We start from the raw sequence: 20379 nt of genomic DNA, 5'->3' as shown, positions 1-20379 counted from the left end.
CTAGACTCGATGCTACGAGTCTACAGCTTTGTCCTAATTCAGCCTTACAGTGCCTGTCATTTTTTGAACAGGATTATTGTATTTTTCCTAACAAAGTATACATAATTATCTGGAGGAGAGGGGTGGATGCAGAAAGTTGTGGAGGAGGTAATAAGTCACTAGGAATGACTTAAAGCCAATCAGATGGAGACGCTCCCAGAGGCCCGGGCTGGTCTGATTCAAAAGCCCCTTTCCTCGGGTCCACCTCCTCTCTGCTGACATAGCTCCCGTGGGCAGGGCCCGTGGGGCTAGTGGCTGGAGATAGCTGATGGAGTTCAGTTAAGATTGAAATAAACAGTAAGATGACAAGCCAGAAAGCATTTATATTATTGATCAAACAAAACTGCAGAAAACCACAAAAGCCGAATTCCCACATCATCTCACGTGTATACAGTAACTTCTTACCAAAACTCCCCTGAACAAGAACTAAATAGAGCGATGAAATTCACCGTCTGATTAAACAAGAGTTACTTTTTTAAAACAGCAAATCTAAATTCTGGCTTTTGAGAGATGACGTGCTTTTCGCCAGGACATTCCCATGAAGCTGAACAGCCACAGAAGAAGATAAACACTGGTTTGTGAACCACAGATGAAAATTGTTTTTTAATATTTGTATATCCCATGAATCAGGCTTAAAACAAATGAAGAAGAAAAGGCTAAATGTAAACATTATAAAGAATGTATTTTTTGTAGAGCAGGCCACAAATGAAGGAGCAGCAAGGTACGTGGATAGTCACATTTATAGAGACAGAAAAGAGATTGAGGGTTCCAGGGGCAGGGGGAAGCAGGCAGAGGTTACTGTTCGATGGGTACAGAGTTTTGGTTTTGCACGATGAAAAGAGTTCTGGAGACTGGTTGTATGACTCTGTGAATATACTTAACTACTGACTGGACACTTAAAAATAGTCAAGATGGTGTATTTTTATGTTATGTGTATTTGAGCACAATTAAATTTTTTAAACTGTAAAAATAAAAATGTGTATATTCTGGGTTTTTTGGATGTAATGTTCTAAAAAACATCAGTTAAGTCCAACTGTTAACTACTGTATATAAAATAGATAAACAACAAGGTCTTAATGTAGAGCACAGAGAACTAAATCAATATCTTGTAATAACCTATAATGAAAAAGAATGTGTGTGTGTGTGTATATATATATGACTGAATCACTTGTAAATGGACTATACTTCAAGAAAAAAATTAAGAGTTTGGGATTAACAGATACACATTACTATATATAAAATAGATAAACAACAAAGTCCTACTGCATAGCACAGGGAACTATAGTCAATACCTTGTATTAACCTATAATGGAAAAGAATCTGTGTATACACACACACACACACACACATAAAATGGAATCACCTGCTGTACACATGAGACTAACACAACATTGTAAATCAACTATACTTTAATAAAAAGCAAATTATGGTGAAGATGTATGTTTAAAAAAAACCCTAAATATATGACACAGGACCTCTGCACTCCCTGGGAAAAGAGGATGTGAGGAGAGGAGCAGTGGCCTGGGCTTCCCGCTGTGCTCAGAATGGTCCAGCTCCCCCTCCTCGCTCTCTCCGGTTAGCCACATGGGCCTCATGCCTGCCCCTCCAGCAGGTCCACTTTGCTTCCATACAGGGGCCTTCGAGTCTGCCCGCTCCCTGTGTCTACAACACTTTCCCCAGATCTTCACACAACATGTATCAGTGGAGCACCCACTGTGTGCCAGGCACGGGTCTCGGCAGCTGGGACACATGAGTGAGCTGCCTTCACAGAGTGCGTGTACTGCAGACCGTCAACAGTACGTCAGTCATCATCCGCAAACGTGGTGAGTTAAGTCAATCAGAGTGATTTTAAAAAGAGCAAAAGTGGAGCAGGGTAAGGAGAATCAGGAAGGTGGGGGAAGGAGAATCAGGAAGGTGGGGGAAGGAGAGGAATTTTAAACAAGATCATCACCGTCAGCTCCACTGAGAAGGAGACATTTGAGAAAAGACTGGAAGGAGGCAAGAGTTCACCTTGAAACATCTGGGGGAACCATTCCAGGTAGATGGAACAGTCAAAGGAAATCCTGAAGGACAGGGGCTGGGCCCAATTCATGTTTGTAAAAATATCTGAAATAGTTTGCATGAAAGTTACCCACCAGATGTTTGTTGAATGAATAACCGAATGTATGGAAGAAATCCCTTGCAGAAGTAGAGGCCTCAGAGGTAGAGGTCAGTGGTGGAGGTTGTTTCCAACAGCCCAGCATCATGTCCTTCGGTTTCAGCATTGCTCGATTTCTTCTTATGAAAACTGAGGGTGATAACTCCCTCCCCAACCTCTGCTCTAGAGAGTTGGGACAATCAAATGAGATCAAAGAAAGCAGGAAGCGCTTGAGCACATTGATGCGCCTCACTGGCCTCCATATCCACAGACACAGCTTCTTCAGGAGTTGATCCCAATCTCCTTCAATGCAATCACAGTTTCATCATACCATCTCGGGTGGGAGGGGGTATCTCTTACAAACGCCTTCCGTGGTTGAACGGAAGCAAACCATTTTGGGGACCATGCTGATTTCAGGAGACAAGAAGTTCCTCTGAGCTATGAGATGCCGGAAGGACCCTCAACCACTAGAAAACATGCCTCCGAAGTCATCCCTATACTTTGTTATCAAATGTCTGAGCAGCTTTATTCATAATAGAAAAAGATGGGAAATAACCCAAATGCCTACCATAAGGAGAATGCATAAATTGGGAATCTGGGATTTGCAGATACACACTACTATATATAAAATAGATAAAGATCAAGGTCCTACTGTACAGCACAGGGAACTATATTCAATAGCTTGTTATAACCTACAAAGAAAAAATTATGAAAAAGAATATATATATATCTATAACTGAGTCACTATGCTGTACACTAGAAATTAACACAACATTGTAAATTGAGTATACTTTAATTTAAAAAAGGAGAATGAATACACAAATTGCACTATATGCATATAATGGAATACTACCCAGCCAAAAGAAAAGAAGAATGAACTACTGCTATACACACCAACATGGACAAATGTTATCACTATAAGAAGTGAAATCAATCAGAAACGAGACAGAAAGACATGACCTCTTGCCTGAAGCTACTGAATTTAAAAGGATAAACTTCATTCGTCCTGCACTGTTACAGTTTAATAGTTCTATATCTACTCGTGGGTCTCACGTGTAGAAAACTAGACCTCTCCATGTCCACATCATCAATCACCAATGTTGAGGAGAGGCTCAGCCAGTTGTCTGGTCTGCATTTGGGCTCCCATCCTTCCCTTCCCCTAGGGCAGGGCACACTGGTGTAGGAGTGCTAAGAAAAATGCTCTGTGTTATGTAAAGTGGGACAGCACCAGGGTCTCACCAACTACTGCATTTATTGCTAATACTTCCGGTTTTGCAACGAGGTCCCTGGCCATAACATTTTGAGCACATTTCCTGCTAGTTTTAAGATGAATTACATTCCTAGGAATATTGATAAATTGATGCATGACTAAAAAAAGCAAAAACACTCCTTTTAACCAGAGGCAGTTTGGGGGAGGGGCTGGGGCACAAACTCTACAGTCACCCTGCCTGAAGCGGAATCCAGCTCTGCCACTTACAGGCTGCTTGACCTGGGACAAATTACTTAGTCCCTCCATCTCCATCAAGTGGGAATGTAACAGCACCTGCCTCTCAGGGTTGTTGTCAAGGTTAAATGAGTTAACATATGGAAAGCATTTGGAATTGCCTAGCACAGGGTACATACTACAAAGCGTTTTTTTCTCACATCTTCCCCCTCGTTTTCCTTCCCCTCCCCTCCTCCTCCAATTATTATGATTGTCACCATCATTATTATGTAATTACTGTTTTTCCCTGCTGTAAAATGGAGCCTTGGAGCCTCATCTGGTAGCTGCCTCCCAGGGACGGTCAGGAGGTGAGGCACTGAGAATGACTAAGGCAATTCTGACTCAGCTGTGGCTTGGTGGCTGCACAGTGGTCAGAGAGCTGAGCCTTGGCAAACTAGTGTCATGTATGAGGCCTGACCCTCAAGTGTTGAGGCGGAACCTGTAACCCATAAACAGGAGTGTGCTCATGAATGCCACCTTCAGAGCTCTGTCCCAGCAGTGGGGGGATCGGGGTGGGGGGTGGACGTGTAAACTGTGCGCAGTGGCTCAGACTGTGTTTGGAGTTTCCCTGATGAGTTCTCCCATCACCACCCCAATCTGAAGGTCATGACCCCCTTAGCAGTTTGATGAGATCTCCTTTTTCACACAGCATCGGTCATGCTTACGCTTACATTAGATTTACAGTTATTTGTGCCTAAGCCCACCTTCGGCCTGGATCACGACCCACTGAGGACAGCAGGCTCTTCTCACTCACCCCTGAATCCCGGCTCTTGTGGGAGGTCAGTACTCCACAAATGCTGGCTTCCTTGCTAAGTTGCATTGAACGTGACCTTGGGATGTTCCTTCAGCACTCACAGAGCCCTTTTCCGAGTTGCCCAGTGTGGGCAATCTGTGTCCTTTGCGGGTGGATGCGACTTCAGGAAAACACAGAAAGTAATTCGAAGCCAAGTTGAGTGAATGAACTGAGTAATGCCAATTCTGTTCTATAAATACACTTACAAGGCTCGGTTTCTGGCATGGCTCATAAGCCAGGACTAGCTGCCATTCCCCTAGAAGCTTCCAAAAAGTACCTTGAGCAGGGAAGGCCTTTAGAACAGGCGGCTGGAATCCCAAGTCCAAGGCTGACTTCCCTGCTCTGGACCCAGCGGGCGTTCCTGCGCGGGGCTGTAATGCTGATATTGTCCACTAGAGGGGGGACGCGTTCCAGGCCCCAGGGGAGCCTCCGCTGTTGCTCCGACAACTTTATAAAGCCCGCCCGGCGGAGCAGCGGCCGATCACTGCTCAGACTAGCGGAGCTGCTGGGACCTCCACAGAACATCTTCCGAGCGCTGCCCAAGGCTGACCGAGGTGAGGTACCAAGACAGGAACTCCCATTGGGGCACAAGCTTGCATCTTGCCTCCTGATCTGATCCTCCTGGAGAAGTCACCCCCCGAGACACCGGGCACCATACCGCCTCTTTCTGTATGACTCCATCCGGACTTGGCTGGCAGTGGGGACAAGCTCTGAGGGGCTGCCTGGGTCTCGGGTCAGTGGCAGCAGCTAGCCCTCCAGCCACCATGGCGAACGCCAGGAACTGAGCCTCTCTGCAGCCTAATTGGAGGCACTCGGGTGAGTCTCAGCGCTAACTCTGTCCTAGCACCTGGGCATGGCTTCCTGAAGGTGGCCCGGAGACACGGGCACCGGCTTTGGGTATCCTCAGGACATGGAGCGGGGTGCTAGGCGCTGGGTGGGGAGGTCCTAGCTGTCAGCCTTCGCGGGTCTGCTGGGCCCTCACTCAGCTGCCTGGGCTGGCCATGTGAGCCTGCCTCTGGGTGCTGGAGGAAGCTATTGCCCTGGTGGCAATTCTGCCTGGCTCATGTCACAGCTCAAGAGCCTATTCAGGGAGCAGATGGCACAGGTCGCAGTCCCTCTACGTGTGCAGAGAGTGCGTGTGCATGCGTGCGCACGTGTGCCCAGCGGCGGAATGTATGAAGGAAGAGCTTATTTATAAAACATCTGCGCCTCTCCGGCTCTGGGTTATGATTTAGAGTAACCAAGTACAGTCAGAGGAGGAAAGGGCTTAAAACCTACTTAGCAATTCTCTCTCCAGAGAGGGCCACTTTCATGGTGATTTTTTAATTTGGTTTTGATGAGTTACAAGCCCTGTAGCGTTAGAAGATGGAACCCCAGAGACACCGTGTCTACAGCAGCAAGGCTCAGGCCACCCCTCAGCAGGAGACCCAACTGAGTCATGCTGCTGCCCAGAGGGGGACTTGGAGAGTCAGGGTCCAGCTCCCAGCCAGGCTCTGCAGTCACGGTTGCCTTTCGCAAAGCGACCCAAGCAGCACAGTTGCTGGGGCTGGCAAAGTGCGAGGGAGGACTCAGGAACCTGGAGTGCCCCGTACCTGGCTGCTTGGCTGGATCAGAAGATGCTGGGGGTTGCTGGTTCTCACCGGACTCCACCACCAGCTCGCACAGCCCTCCCACGTGCTCCGTTCCACACGAGGCTCGCCAGGGCCGAATGGCTGGCAGATATGTCCTCCCCAGCACAGAGGTGATGGCCTGAGGCTGATTGGGCAAAGTTCCCCAGGGGTAAGTGGTGGTGCCAGGATAGGACCCATGTCCTCTGAGCCTCCACTCCCCACAGGTCCCTTGGGTGTCCACACCCTGCCTATGTTTCTGTGGCCCTGGTCTCCTCCCTTCCAGCTCTCTTGGCTCCAGGGGTCCCACCTGGCCTTCTTCACTGCCTCGTCTTGGTCCCTAAAGGTGGCCACCAAAAGGGACTGATACATGCTTCCTGGACGAAGCAAACTCAGGCTGAGCCAGTGCCCCAGGGTGGGATCACCCCTCTGATATCCATCAATTCCTGCTTCTCTGGGCCTCGGTTGGCTTATCGGTAGAATGGGAATGACAGATGCCACCTGCCCCCTCACAGTGCTCGTGGGAGGCAAGGAGGTCCAGGCATTTGTGTGGAGGGGTGGGGAGTTGGGGGGTGGGCGTTGCTCCGTCATCACACTCAGCAAACTTTTCCCAAAGGCTGTAAGACCAATGATCAGAGGGTCCAAATTCCTGCCCCCCATTCCCCAAGAAAGAAAAACAGCCCAAAATAAAACCTGGGGCAGACAGAACATTCTTAGGTTTCATTCCCAAGTAACAAACATTAGCAGAGTTGGCTAAGCATTTCCAATCTCATCGCACTCACATCTGGCCTCCTGCTTAGCCCAGCCCCTCTCCCCAGCAGGCTCCCAGGGCTCCTGCTCCACCAGCTGAGGGGTGGGGAGGGGGCCAGGGAGGGGCTGCCCCTACAGACACATTCCAGATAACAGCTCGCATTCCAGCTCTGGTCCAAGGGCTGATGGGCAGAGAGGAAAGGTACAAAGGCAGATGGGGAAACTGGTCCAAGCCCGGCTCCGCACCTCCACCACCGGCACGCAGCGTCCCCATGGGCCCTGGGCGGCAGCTGCTGTTGTCTTTGGCAGAGAGATCTCTCAGAAGAGACACTGGCCTCCTGCTTCACAGCTCCCCAGGACTGAGGCCAGAGGGAGGGGTGCCGCACTGAGTGCTTGTGAAACGAGGGAGGGTCCCCTGAAGCTTAGCAGCAGTGGAGCTGCCCAGGGCCCCACCTAGAGGTCCTCCCTGGGTGGAGGACTTGGATGGAGGGTCAGTATCGTGAGACTCGCAAACTGGACATGACTGCAGCCTGGAGGAGCTGGGCTGGGAGCCGTCTCGGGGTTCCGGGAACCCCTGGGGCAGGGAGGAGAGATGCTGGCAGAGCTGTGAGCTCCCCTCTGCCCACCTCCCACAGGCTGGAGGAAAGGCCTACAGGGTCTGGGAACACCATCACTGTGCGTGCCTGTGTGTGTGCACGTGCGTGAACACGTGTGCAGGGCGTGTGGCATCCCATTACTAGACGAGTCAGGAGCAGAAGCTCCATCCATCCCTCCTGGGTCATTCAGGCCTCCTCTCAGCCCTGAGCCCAGAGGTCTCTGGAGACAAAAGTTAAATTGTGGAAATAGGGGATTTGTGTTTGCTGTGCCCGGCAGAGGGATCCGGCCACCCTCCTCCTTCACTGTCCCTGTTTATTGGAGCAGGGCGGATGCCTCCTCTCCCACCTCCCTCTGAAGAAGCACTGCTGGGCGGCTCCCTTGGGTCAGCATTGCCACCTGCCAGGCCCTGCCCTCTCTTCCTGGCGGTAGACACCTGGCCTGGTGCTCTGGGCCTCAGGGTTGAGATGACTCCATGCTGGGCCTGGGACCCATACATCCTCCTGGGAGCTTTTAACTTCCAAATAATTCACTTTTTAAAAGCGGATTTGGGGGTTCAATATCCAGAGAGTCAAAGGGCATCAGTACCGAAGGGCAACATAAACCGATGGCTGGAACTGAGCTGAAAGCAGAGGACCATTTGTAAAATCACCGAGCGGATACGTGGGAAAAGCGTATCAAGTACTTTGTGTAAATAAATACTTTGCGATCTGGCCGGGCAAGTGAATTCTTCTTATTACATAAAGAATGCGAACGTATCGGAGAAAACCCAGAAAATCCAGCAAACAAAAATAAGCACAAAATCCCTGCAATCCCCACCAGAGGCTCATAATACTTCTCTCCTGCAGAGAAACCCAGAACAGCTCCGCCTGTCATCTCTCCAGTCACGTCCTCGGGACGTGTGTCGATAGCACAAAATGGGATCGTTGTGCACATAGTGGAAGCGGGGATGGTTTACTTCACACAGCATAGTGTTACCCCTTGTGATGGGTGCGTTCCTGGACCTCCACGGGGTCCACCCAGAGCCTCAGCAATCCAGCCTCAGGAGGCCATCCAGACCCCGGAGCTCTGCCCCGGTCTAAGGCTGCCCAGGCCTCAGGGTCTGGGGGACCCCACCAAGACTGCCTGCTCCTCAGGCTCCCATGGGGGTGAATCCCTGCTATGGTCCCCTGAACCCAGCTCCCCTCTCCAGGCTGGGTTTCGGAGCAGCCCTGGTCTCCGCTATGTTTGCTGATGGTCTCTGTACCCCATTTTGTGTCTCGTTTCCCCGCATTTCCAACACAGGGCAGAAGCCCGTCTCTCTGACGTGTCCGAGGCTCCGGAAGCTTGCAGCTACTCCACTTAGATCAGGAGGATCAGTTCTTCCTGGCACGGCTCTTGGTGCCCGCCTGGCCCCCCGCCCCAGCGCAGGGCTCCAGCACCACCCAGAGCTGTGGAAGGAAGGGGATGGATTGCACGATCAGAAAGGTCCAAAGAGCCTTGGCCTCCCCAAGCCAAGGAAGCTGGGGAAGGGGCATCAGGGTCCTGAGGACCTGGTGGATGATGCCTGTTGATGAGGGAGGGTCCCAGCATTTAGGGTCTGGGTCACCGGGTGGGCGCCTTGCTCTGCGCGTTCATTTCTGTCTCCACTTTCAGCTTACTGTCTCTCTCTCCCCTGAACCCTCCCTCTGCTCCCCGCTCACTGCCTCAGGACGCCATGGAGAACAAAGCCATGTACCTGCACACCGTGAGCGACCGTGACTCTGGCTCCATCTTCGAGGAACCCTTCGATGGCAGGAGCCTGTCCAAGCTGAACCTGTGTGAGGAGGGTGAGTACCTCGGGCGGGGTCTTGGGCACATGCTCGGCCCTGCTCCCTCCACCCAACCTTTGCCTGGCCCCAGGGTGCTGCTGATCCCACTCCTAACACTGCGTAGGTTGAACTTCACTCTCAGGAAGGTGTGTTTACTCGTGGATGCATCTAATGCACCTGTGAGACCAGCCAGGTGCGACCTGTTTTACAGGTGAGCTAGCGGAGGCTGAGAAAAGCATTGAGCATGATGCAGCTCATCAGTCACAGACAGGCCCCAGCACTGAGTCTCATGCCTCCTAGGGCAGCCCACTTCCCTCTCTGCCATCCTCTCCTCTGAGTGAGGCTGGGGTCAGGCAAAAAGCATCTGAACCGAGGAGCCCAGACCCTCCCAGGTGAGGACCATCCAATCCACCTCCCGAAGCGTTTGCAAGGAGGGAACGCATCTCTCCAGTGTACACATCCTCCCCCAGGTCTGAGGCCCGCCTGGCTCATGGAGCACCCCAGTGACCCAGATGGCACTGCGTCTGTGGGGGCTGGTCATTTGCTAACATGCTGGAGAGTCAACTGGTGCAACTTCTTCCAGAGGACCTCAGGGCACCTTGCCACAGACGACTCCTGTGCATCTAGCACAGAGCTCAACACTTAGTAGGTGAAGCCCCGAGAACCAGAGGAGCCAATGGTGTAAACCACAGTCTGAGAGCTAGAGAAAATGAGATGAGATGTCCCAGCTCCAGAAGGCAGGCAGGAAGCAAAAAGTGAATTCCTCCACCTTTTCTACCTTCAACTGATTAGACATGGCCCACCCACATGGAGGAGGGCAGTCTGGTCTACTGAGTTCACCAATTCAAATGCTAATCGCATCCAGAAACATTCTCACAGACACACCCAGAAATGAGGTTTTACCTGGGTACCCCATGGCCAATCAAGCTGATGCATAAAATTAACCATCCTAGATGCCTTTATTCACCTGTTTTCTCGAGCACCATGTTTCATTGTGCTCCACGCTGCCAGCTGCCTTTGTCTTGTAAATTGCTCAAAATTAGAAATGCCTCTCCCTCCTCCAACCTTGTCTTTCCTTCCACAAGGTGCTTAGTATAGGAAGGGAGGCTGGGTGGCTCAGAAAGGCAGAGAGTGGGGACAGTCCCAGCAGGGAGAGGAGACAGGAGGTTTGGTAACTACCCACCATCAGAGCTCTTCCTCTGGATTGTCAAACACATTTTGAGGAAGCCCTACAAGGGCTTCTGATCCCAGTGGAAGGAACTGGCACGGGGACAGTTACTCATCATGTAAAGTAAGTAAAAACATGTATGATTATTGAAGTCAAGCAGGGTGAAGCCTTTCTGGTAAAAGGCCTTAAAGACGGAATACAGTTTTATAAGAGAAGAGGTGGGTGGGGAGAGGTTTTACTGGCTGAGCTGCACTGAGCCAGACAAGTATTTCTGTCAAGTTAGTGACACCTAGGAGTGGGGAGGACATAGCTTAGTGACAGAGCATATGCTTAGCACGCATGAGGTCCTAGGTTCAATCCCCAGTACCTCCATTAAAAAAAAATTAATAAAATAAAATAAAACAAAACCTAATTACCTACCCTCCCCCAAAAGGAAAAAAAAAACAAACCAAAAAAAAATGACAGCTGGGAAGAGAGGAAGACCCCCGGGAATCCGGGTCGTTAGCCGGGGCTCAGCACGGCCCATCAGCACATCAGCAAAGGTCACGCTGGCTTTCACATCCTTGATCTACTCTCTTTCCCCACTGGCCCATCAGTAAAGAGGCCTAGTTTGGCAAGAAAGAATTGGGGTACAGCACAGAGGGGTAACTGGAGGACCACCAGGGCCAGCCTGCAGTGCCAATGGGGGAAGGGCAGGGGAGCCCCGGGGGGTGGGGAGAGGCCTGGGGGGTGTCATTGGGTCATCATTCCCCATTCCCTTGACCTCATCCCCTTTTCTGAATCCAAGATTTAAAAAAAGACCCTTTGGACCAGAAGGACTGAAAAATAACATTAACCCCAGCTACTGGGCTTTCAGGGCCCCCAGTCCTGGGGAGATCTGGTCAAAGGGCAATTTTAGGAGTCCAGCAAGTGTCCTCAGGGGCCCCCTGAAGCTGGCACCCCATAAAATATGGACAGCAGAGTTTGGAAGATGTGGGCTGTGTGTGACCTGACCGGGGCACAGCCCCTCCCCTCTCTGGGCCTCAGTGTCTCCATCTCAGTGCTATTTTGGGGCAGAGGGGATGTCTCTGAGGTCCAGTCCGGTCCTAAAATTCTCTGCACAGAAGCAGACTTGGTTGTTGTATTTGAGGTGTGGTCCCACCTGGGTGGGACCAGTCTTGCAAAGCCCAGGTGGGAGTAAAATCCTAGGCACTGACCATGACCGAGGAGGCTCTGACCTTCACAGCGGGCCTGCTGGCATGCTCTCCCACTCTCTGGGGCCTCTGCTCCCCAGAAGGATGCTTTCTTGACAGACGCTGTGTCTAGACCCTCCTGGCTCCCCTCTTATCTCCTTCCAGCCTTTGCTCAAATCTCACCTCCCTGTCAGGGCTTCCTGTACCCTCTGCACACCCAGGCCCCCTTCCCTGCTTCTCTCTTCCCTTTTTCCCATAGTCCTCACCCCCTCCACACACTATGTCGCTTTCTTATTTATTATGTTTGTCATTTTCTGTCTGTTCCTCACGAGAAGAACACAGGCTGGACAAGGGCAAGCCTCTCTGTTCTGTGAATTGGTGCTTCCCAGCCTGTCGCATAAGGATCTGTTGAATGAACAAACACAGGGGTCCTTGAAATCTCAAGGTGGCAAAACAAAGATTTTCTAAATCTGATTTCCAAATTGTCTGGTCCTCCTCCCCACTTCATTCCTGGATGCCAGACACAGGGTAAGGGAGTGAGGACCCCAGAAAGACCAAAGTGTTGAGATGAAACCACCACCTAAAAGCTCATAGCTTTCTGGTTTGATTTTTTCCCCTCCCCTTTCATTTCTAAGGGGGAAATGGTGAGCTCCTACTTGGGGAAATTCAAGCCAGACGGATCCGTTTCCTCAGCACTTTGCTGCTTTGGTCCTCATTTCTGGAGGTTGGTGGGGAAAAAGGGCAGGGAGAAGTGGGGAAAGGGAGGGAGACCCTGCCAGCCCTGGGGCCTTGGGGAAATTAAGTCAGTGTCATCTGGGGCTCCAAGTCCCTCCTAGGATTTTCCCCTTGAAAGCAGGGAGATGGGAGGAGAGGTGGTGCCCCCTCTTGGTCCTGGAGATACTGGGATCAGGGGAAGCAAAGTGGCAGAACTGCAGGCCAGATATTCAGCTATGACTCAGGTGTTAATGCAGGTGGGACTTTTAAGACCCTGAGGTGTAAACACGTTACTTATAGTCATGCACAGGCAATGACTTCCGCCTCTCCTCTCCCTGCCTCCTGTCTTCTGTCCTCCAGCCCTGCCTCCATCCCTTCCCTTCCATTCACGCACCGGCTGAGAAGGGAGCTGGGGGCTATTCTGAGCTTCGGTTCCCTGGTCCCCTCCACAACAGGCCACCTGCCCTCTCCCACGTGGTGCCTCCACATCCTTCCAGTCTCTCTCCCTGGCTCCCCTCCTCTATGGTGACGCCTTCGGGATCTCTTCATCCTCAGGACCTCCGGCTGGGTCACCTCAGCACCCTGCCTCCTTCCTGGGTCTGAGCTGTCAGCATCTTCACTGCAGCCCCACTGTGGGTGGGAAGGCGCCAGGTCATCGTCACCGCCGGGTCTCCAGTGGGATAGCACGTGTTCCACCCATGTCACTGGAATTCATGGGTGGGCTCATTGCAGAATGTGACCTCCAAGGTCCTCTAGCCAAGCGCCCTCTGACCGCGATGCCCACTGACACCTCCCTTTGAGCAGAAACCCGAACAGGGGCCAGCTGGGCCTGCAACCCCTCCCCCACCCCTGGGCCTCCTTCCCCTCCCCCACCTCCCTGGGCCTGCCTTTCTCTTCCCGCCACCGGGACAGCTGGAGCCTCTCCAGTCTGGCGCCAGGAGGTGGAGTGCTGGGCGGGGACGGTGTTTGGCTGGGCCTGGCTCCTCCACGGCCCCTTCAGCGGGCCAGAGAGAGGTGTTAGTGTCAGAAAAATACTGCAGCCATGCTCACCCCGTGGCCTCGGGCCTCCACCACGCTCCTCGCGTCATCCCGCGGCCCAGATGGGAGGCCCACGGAGGTAATGAGTTGCACATGCTCCTGGCCATGCCCGGACGCCTGCAGTCAGGCTGCTTGCTGAGTTGAGGGCCTGAGCTCCCCATTCCTGCGTTCCTGCCCCATAAAATGAAATTATTCTCCTCAGGGAACCCCCACATCCACTTTCTCATCAATCAAATCTCTCCGGTTCCTCTGGCGGAGTGGAGGGCTGCCGGGCAGCGGCCCAAGGGTAGGAGTGGATTTCCTGGGAGGGTCTGGCTGGGCCTCACAGAGGGTCCCCGCCCTCTACAGGTTGGAGAATCAGGCACCAGAGCAGGGGAGCAGAGATGTTAACTCCTGTGGTGCTGGGGGCGCGGGGGCTCTCGGCCCTGCTAGGTAACAGCTCTGCTCACTGTGGGCAGAGAGCCAGGTAGGGTCCTGGGTCTCTCTGGCCCCAGGGACCTTCCCTGCATGAGAGAGGAAACAGCCCTGGGAGGTGCTGAGAGCCTGGACGTTGAACTTCGGCAGATCTGGGCTTGGTGTGAGGTGTCTTCTGTCGCCTCTCCAGTCCCACGCCGTCACTCAGGCCCTCTGCCTGTGGGGAGCCGGTGAAGATGGGGAGTCGGGGTATTTATTCCCCAGCTCCTGCCCTGCTGTGTCCTTCCACCCGAGGTCACAGCCCCTTGTAAGCCGCCCTCCAACCAAGAGTTTTCTCCTTTTAGACTTGGTAACTGCTGCCCCCCGGGCTCTGGGGGCCTGGGGAGGTTACAGCTTCTCCGGCGCCTGTGGTATCTTACACCATGGCCACACTTTGGCACATATTCCCTTTATTAGACCCTGTGAAGTTTCTAATGTGACTGGGGCGTCTCTTTTTCTGGGGCCCTGACCCTCGAATCCCCAGCATCCTCATCTGCAAAATGGGAATAACGTCACTCACTTCGCGGGACCTGTGGGAGAACAGGGTGATGTAACCCTAGAAAAGTCCCTTGGACTCAGTCTACCCTCCATATGCTCGTAGTGCACCACAAGGACAGGGGGAGGCTAGGGGGCACGAGCAGCTAGTGAGTAGGGTCCCCCCGGGAGCACCCACTCCACGTCTCAGAGACCCTCACCTGGACAGTGTTTTAAGGCTGGTTCTCACCTTCTGTGAAAGAATGCAGAGTTTTGGCTGGTGGGCTTCCCCGTGAAACCTGGGTACTTGAAGAAATCGAGCAAGTTCTTTTAGTCCTATTCCCCGAATGGCAGAATCTGTAAGAAATATTCTGGGTCCTGAGGGTACCTGGCTCTGTGCAGGTGTGCCTGCCCTTCCCCCACCCCCATCAGAGGCAGTAGGTCCTTGAGGTTTGCTGTCAGAGGAGGGAGCTGAGGGGTGAGTTACACTGCCCCTGGGTGGAGGCTGGCATTTAGTGCAGACTACACACAGCCTCACTCGCCCCAGGCACCTGGGGCCACACTTAACACTGGGACTGTCTCGCCTTCTCCATGGCGAGGGTGGCACTGCCAGGTGTCGGGGAGCACACTCAGGGCCAGGCTCTGAGTCTGACCCTGCAGCTTTCAGGCTGTATAAGCCCCACAGAGTCAGCCCTCCCTTCTCTGGAAAATGGGATAATAGTGGCCCCGACTCAGGGCTGTTGCCAGGGCTACATGAGTTATCCCACATTAAGGCCCGCAGTGCCGGGTATACACTGAGCGCTCAAAAATGTTAGATCTTAGGGTGAGGGTCACTGTGGCCCTTCGGTCTGCCCGGGTCCACCCCGCGGCCCACCCACGGCATTCCCGTTCCTCCATAGGCTGTTTTTGGTCTCTGGGACAGTGAGCTGGTTCCCACCTCATTCCAGATTTGTCTGTGGTGATTCCTGGTATCAGATAACAAGCAGCATGACTGAGGCCCCACATGAGTCTAGAAGCCCTGGCTTCCTTCCGCATCTTTCCTGGGCTAATGGCCCGGCCCCCCGCAGCCCCTGTCAGCCTGTCCCTTCACACGTACCCTGAGTTGTGTGCTCTCCTTGAGACCAAACACCATGTGCCTTGGATTCATCCAAATGTCCCCAGTGCCCAGCCTGTGTCTTGCCCGCGGGAGGCGCCTCTGCTCACTGAATGACTGAACACATGCCTGTTCACTAAGTCGGGATGTGCCAGGATGAAGGAGGGCTGGGAGAGATGAGTTTAAGACACGAGGAACTGTGACGTCATTCATCCAAAAGTGGCACCGCTTTACGGTTGCTGCTGGTGCTAACAGAGGTAAAAGGACTTGGTTCCTGTCCTCAAGGGGCATAAAGTCCCCTGAAGACACAGACAGGTAAACAGACCCTGCATTATAATGTGGTTAATTTTCTAATGGAAGTGCAGTTAGAGGCAGAATCCCGCAGTCTGCCCTGTAGCGACAGGTGCTGGAGAGGCAGCAGTGTGCCTGTTAGAGGGTCCGGGTAAGGTTTCCGAGGCCACAGGAAGCAGCATGGAGCTCAGGTATGGGGGGAAATGAGCGCTCACTGGTCGAGCTCTGCTGGGCCAGGCACTGTTCTGAGCATTTTACAAGTATCAGCTCATTTGAGGGACGAAGGAGGGGAGGGCATGGAGGGGAGGGCGTGGGGAGATAGTGTATGACATAAATCAGTGAGGTTTCAGCATTTGGGGAGAGGGGCCAGGGAATGGGAGTCTGATGAGAAGGGAAGGATGGACTGGAGATGGGAGAAGTGGTGGAAAGGCACTGGGGTCCATACTTTGTAGGTCCTGGTGAGGTCAAGGAGTGCTGAGTCAGCATTCTGGAGGGAGGGCACCGGGAGGATGGAAAAGATCACCTTGGACGTGTGAAATTGGGACTGAGAAAGGGTTTCAATTATTGGTAAAGCCAATCGAACTGTAATGTGAGCCAGCCACGTGTGCAATGTTACATTTTCTAGTAGCCGCACAAAAAGGTAAAGAGACACAGATGAAATGAATTTAAATACAGGATTACATTTTATTTAATCCAGTATATCCCAAATGTTATCCATTTGATATGTAATTGATGAAATTGATGGAGATACTGACACATTTTCACTTGTGTGTATTTTGCATTTTGAGCCTATCTCATTTTTGGCCGCATTTCAAGTGCGTCAGGGTGGACGTGACCTCCGGGGAGGAGGGAGGGGCAGGCAGAGTGAGAACTGGAGCTGGAGAGAGAGCTGGACAGTGAGCCCGGAGACGGGAGGGGAGCAGGCGTCCCTTAGCAACAAGGAGACGTGTGAGAGCTGGGGAGAGAAGGTTCTGGAAGTAGCAATGAGGAGCAAAGAAAACCATCCATCGCACCCCTAGGCTGGCTGCCTGAGCCTAGGAGAGAGAAATTCACACTCGAGAAGACAAGGGAAGCAGGCTTCTGCTAGAACAAGAAAGTAAAAGAAACATTGGAGCAGAGGTTGAGGAAATCATCTTTTTGGATGACTGGCTGGGAGGTCCGAGGCCACAGTGAGAAGGTTTCAGTAGCTGGGGAGAGAAACCAGGTCCAAAGAGGATTAACAAGGTTGTCTGGGGGGTTACAGTGGGTGATGGGGAGCCCTGGGGCTTCTGTGGGGCTGATAAAAGCCAGGCTGAGGACTCAGTGAGGTTGGTGGTGCTGGACTCAGGCAGAACTCCTGGCAAGAGAGCATTCATGATGGGGTCTTGCCAGGAGCACGCAGAGTCCAAGCGCCCACTCCCCAGCTCTGACAGTGGTGTGGGGGCCAGGGGAGGGGGGCCTCGTCCTGGGGCACCAGGAGCTCTGGACACCGATTTGGCTCTTGTGGAGGCAGGGAGATCGGGGATGCCAGGGGAGGAGGTGGGTGGGTGGTGCGTGTCTAGTAGCAGTGGTGACAAGTGGTCCTGAGACAACAGCGCCCCTTGATGGAGCGCACGGCACGGGCAGGCTGTGCTCAGCGCTTCAACACATCATCCCCGGTAAACCTCAGAATGTATTATTATTCCCAGTTTGTCAATGGGAAGGTGAAGTTTCAGGTGAAGCCAGTTACCCAAGGTCACCCAGCTGGTCAGAGGCAGGGCCTTGAACCTCCCCCTGTTCACTGCGGTTCCAGTCCCTGGAGACCCTGTGCCTTCAAGAACCAGGCTGGCGGCGGCGGGAGGGGCTAGGAGAGCGGATTCTTGGAGTTTGTGGTTTCAGAGGTGGAGACACCCTGGGCAATGACGAGGCTGGGGTGAGGCTGTGGGAAAAAGTGGCTCTGAAGCAGGAGACAGATGGAATGAATTACTCTAAGAGGTGGCGCTGGCAGGAAATAGATATAAATGGAAATAGGTTTGGACAGGACACAACGACAGGGCCTTAAGTGGCTTCTGAGGGAAGCCTGGGACACTAACCTCTACGGACATCAGGTCAGAGAAATTCCCGCCCTCTCCAGTGCCCCCTCCCATCCGCCTCCTGCGGCTTCTGGCCTGGAATCAACCTCCACATGCAGAGTTCAGCAGTAGGATTGGGAAGATAGAAACAGAGCCTTGAAGAGGGGGCCCAGCAAGGTAGGGCCTGCCCGGCCCCTGCCCTGCAGATGCAGACGGCTGGTTACCATAAGGCCCAGCCACAGAGTGGATGGGGGACAGTGATGGTCCAGCCTTCTGCACAGTGTTCCGAAGCCCACCTGCTCCCTCGTGCCTGCTATGCGGCTTGAGATTGAGTTCAAGTCAAGATAACCCAAGATGTTCAGAGCGGGCAGAAGAGGCCTTGTCTTTAGGAAGCCCTGTTAAGAGAGGAGGCTGCAGGGAGGGGCTGGCACTCGGGATGGGTTAGCTTCCATCACCAGGGTCACCTGGGGAAGCACGAGGAATCTAAATGATGGAGGAGGGACTCGGAAGATAGGATGTGCCAGAGACCCGAAGGGGGCAGATGGCAGCAGTCAGGTCTGGAGGGGCAGATTACAGTGGGTGATGGGGCGGGGGAGGCTGGGGACAAGCTCCCCGTCTGAAGGGTGCAGGAGCCGTTTGGCTGCACTGTGCTCCCGGCATGTGGGTTCACAGAGCACTCTTCACTCTTCAAAATGTGTCTGTGAAAACGATCTCATAGTTTGTCCACCAGTAAAAGTGAGCTCGATCTTGTCCCTTTGTCCGATGAGTTCTATCTTGGCCTCTGGGTTCTCCAGACCCCTTTGGACCTCAGTATGCTCTGCCAAAGTTAGGGGTTCGTTTCTTCTCTCTAGAGCTTCGGTGATCTCCCAACCCTGACCTAAGGGCATCTATTAAAATGTGAATGTGACATCTGAAGTATTCTGAGCATTTCCAGGGTGTCCAGGGGGAGCTGCCTTTCACATGTAGGTTTACGTGGGGGGCACTGAAGGCTGCTGATGGACCAGAGGTGGGAAAAGTGGAAGTGAAAACAGCCTGCCTGCTTCAGGCGCCTCCAAGGCAGTGCCCGGGACCCCCGGCTCGTTGTCTGTGTCCTTTCCCTGCCCTCTGCAAATGGCCCTGCTGGTAAAGGAGTTCTGTTTTGTGATCAGGAATATAAAAATGGTTGTTCTCGCCACTCTGTTTCTAGATTTCAAAGTTTTCAAAGCCTCAAAGTTATTTGTAACTAGTTTAGGTCCTAGATTTTAGGAGACAAGGAACCTTTCTTGGAGGGGCAAACTCCATCACCAAAGGAAACCCTGAAACAGAACCACACCTGGACACAAAGGTGAGCTGTGTGGTGAAGAGGAGGATGGTTCCTATCCCGTGCTCCCTGGCTGCAGATCCTGTCTTGGGGTAAAGCAGAGATAGAGCAAACAGCCCTGGGGTTCTCCCTGGGGTGGGGTGGGCCTAATGCAGCCTTCCCCTCCAGGATGCTGGCCTCCCTGGGCCTGAAAGAAAGGGAGCTGCCTGTTTCACGGCTGGACTGAAAGGGCAGTGGAGGTGGAGTCTGAAAGCCAGCAGCCTTAGCTACTGCATGTTGCTCAAGAGATGGTTGCTGAATGATTGCAAGAACTGCCCTTCTTCCTCTGACTTCCCCCCCTGTACCCCATCTCCAGACCTCACATCTCCTTTCTGTGAGGCTAAAAAAATCCCAGATCTGCCACTTGCTTTGGGCAACCACTTTACCTCTCTGAGGCTCAGTTTTACTGGCTACAAAATGGGAGTCATAAAACTTATCTTCATGGTTATTTTCATGCTTAGAACAAGTATATCTAAGTGCTCAACCAGAGTAGGTGCTTGGGGAGTGGCAGCTGCTCCTCTGTTGCATTCCATTGTTGGACTGCCCAAGCAATTTCAAAATGTAGGTTTTCTTACTATTACTTACATTGAGCAGGAGATGACTGCCATTGAAAAGAGAGTTTGTTACTCCCAGGTCCTAAGAGGAGGGAGGCATCGTGCCACAGCACAGGGTGGGACACACGGGAAGGCACCAGTGTTGGTCAGGAGCACAGGAGTAAGGGGAAAACGTGGGCAAGGGTCTTTATTGTGGTTTCCTGGGGAGGGAATGGGTGAGGCAGGGGAAGCAGAATTGGGGTTTCATAGCTTGAATCATTCCAGCAGGCCCTGGGGCTCAGCGGTGTCCCTAGTTGTCTGGTACCTGGCCCTGGGGTGATGAGGGCAGATGGCAGGAGGCCAGAATGTGAAAGCCTGATGAAAGAAGTGGTTGTGGGCTCTGGCCTGGTTGATTTGCATTCAAAGTCTTGCTTACAAGCAGTCCTTTATTGTCTTTAGGACTGGCCAGCCCTGGGGTGGGGGCAGTCTCTCCAAAGCCCGCAAGACCCCAAGATGTCAAAGCATCAAATACAGAAACCAGAATTCATGGTTATTACAAAAGCCGAAGCAATGGCTTGGAGGGCCCAACAAATCTGGGTTCAGTTTATTAGTCTCCTTTATCTACAATCAGCCATGTGAACTGAGTATCTGCTATATGCCAGGGCCTGTGGGATCCAGAGAAGAATTACAGACCCTGCTCTGAGTCTGACACTCGGTAAATCTGTATTTTTGAACAACTCATTGATGGGTGCCATTCCGTTCACATGATTAGCTATATCATCACTGGCCGCAATTTCCCAGCCAAGCTCTGTCCCTGACAACTGTTGGTTCCAGGCCTTTCTGGGTGTTGAGGGTTCAGTGGGTCTGAGGTCTGTCGTCTC

General features: G+C 52.6%; 1 protein-coding gene across 1 annotated transcript in view; it reads left to right on the top strand.

Annotated features, from left to right (window-relative positions):
- The first annotated feature begins 4922 nt into the window (after positions 1–4922).
- Positions 4923–20379, top strand: part of SCARA5 (scavenger receptor class A member 5) — a 96128-nt gene continuing 80671 nt past the window's right edge. Inside the window, exons 1-2 of the mRNA XM_010995450.3 lie at positions 4923–5268; positions 9094–9211. Of these exons, the coding sequence (XP_010993752.3) occupies positions 9100–9211 (112 nt within the window). The 5' untranslated portion in view covers positions 4923–5268; positions 9094–9099. The remainder of the gene's footprint in view (positions 5269–9093; positions 9212–20379) is intronic.

This window comes from Camelus dromedarius, chromosome 36, assembly GCF_036321535.1.
Source record: "Camelus dromedarius isolate mCamDro1 chromosome 36, mCamDro1.pat, whole genome shotgun sequence".
Lineage (NCBI taxonomy): Eukaryota > Metazoa > Chordata > Mammalia > Artiodactyla > Camelidae > Camelus > Camelus dromedarius.
The sequence above is the reverse complement of the archived record's forward strand: the minus strand, read 5'-3'. Positions and strand labels throughout refer to the sequence as shown.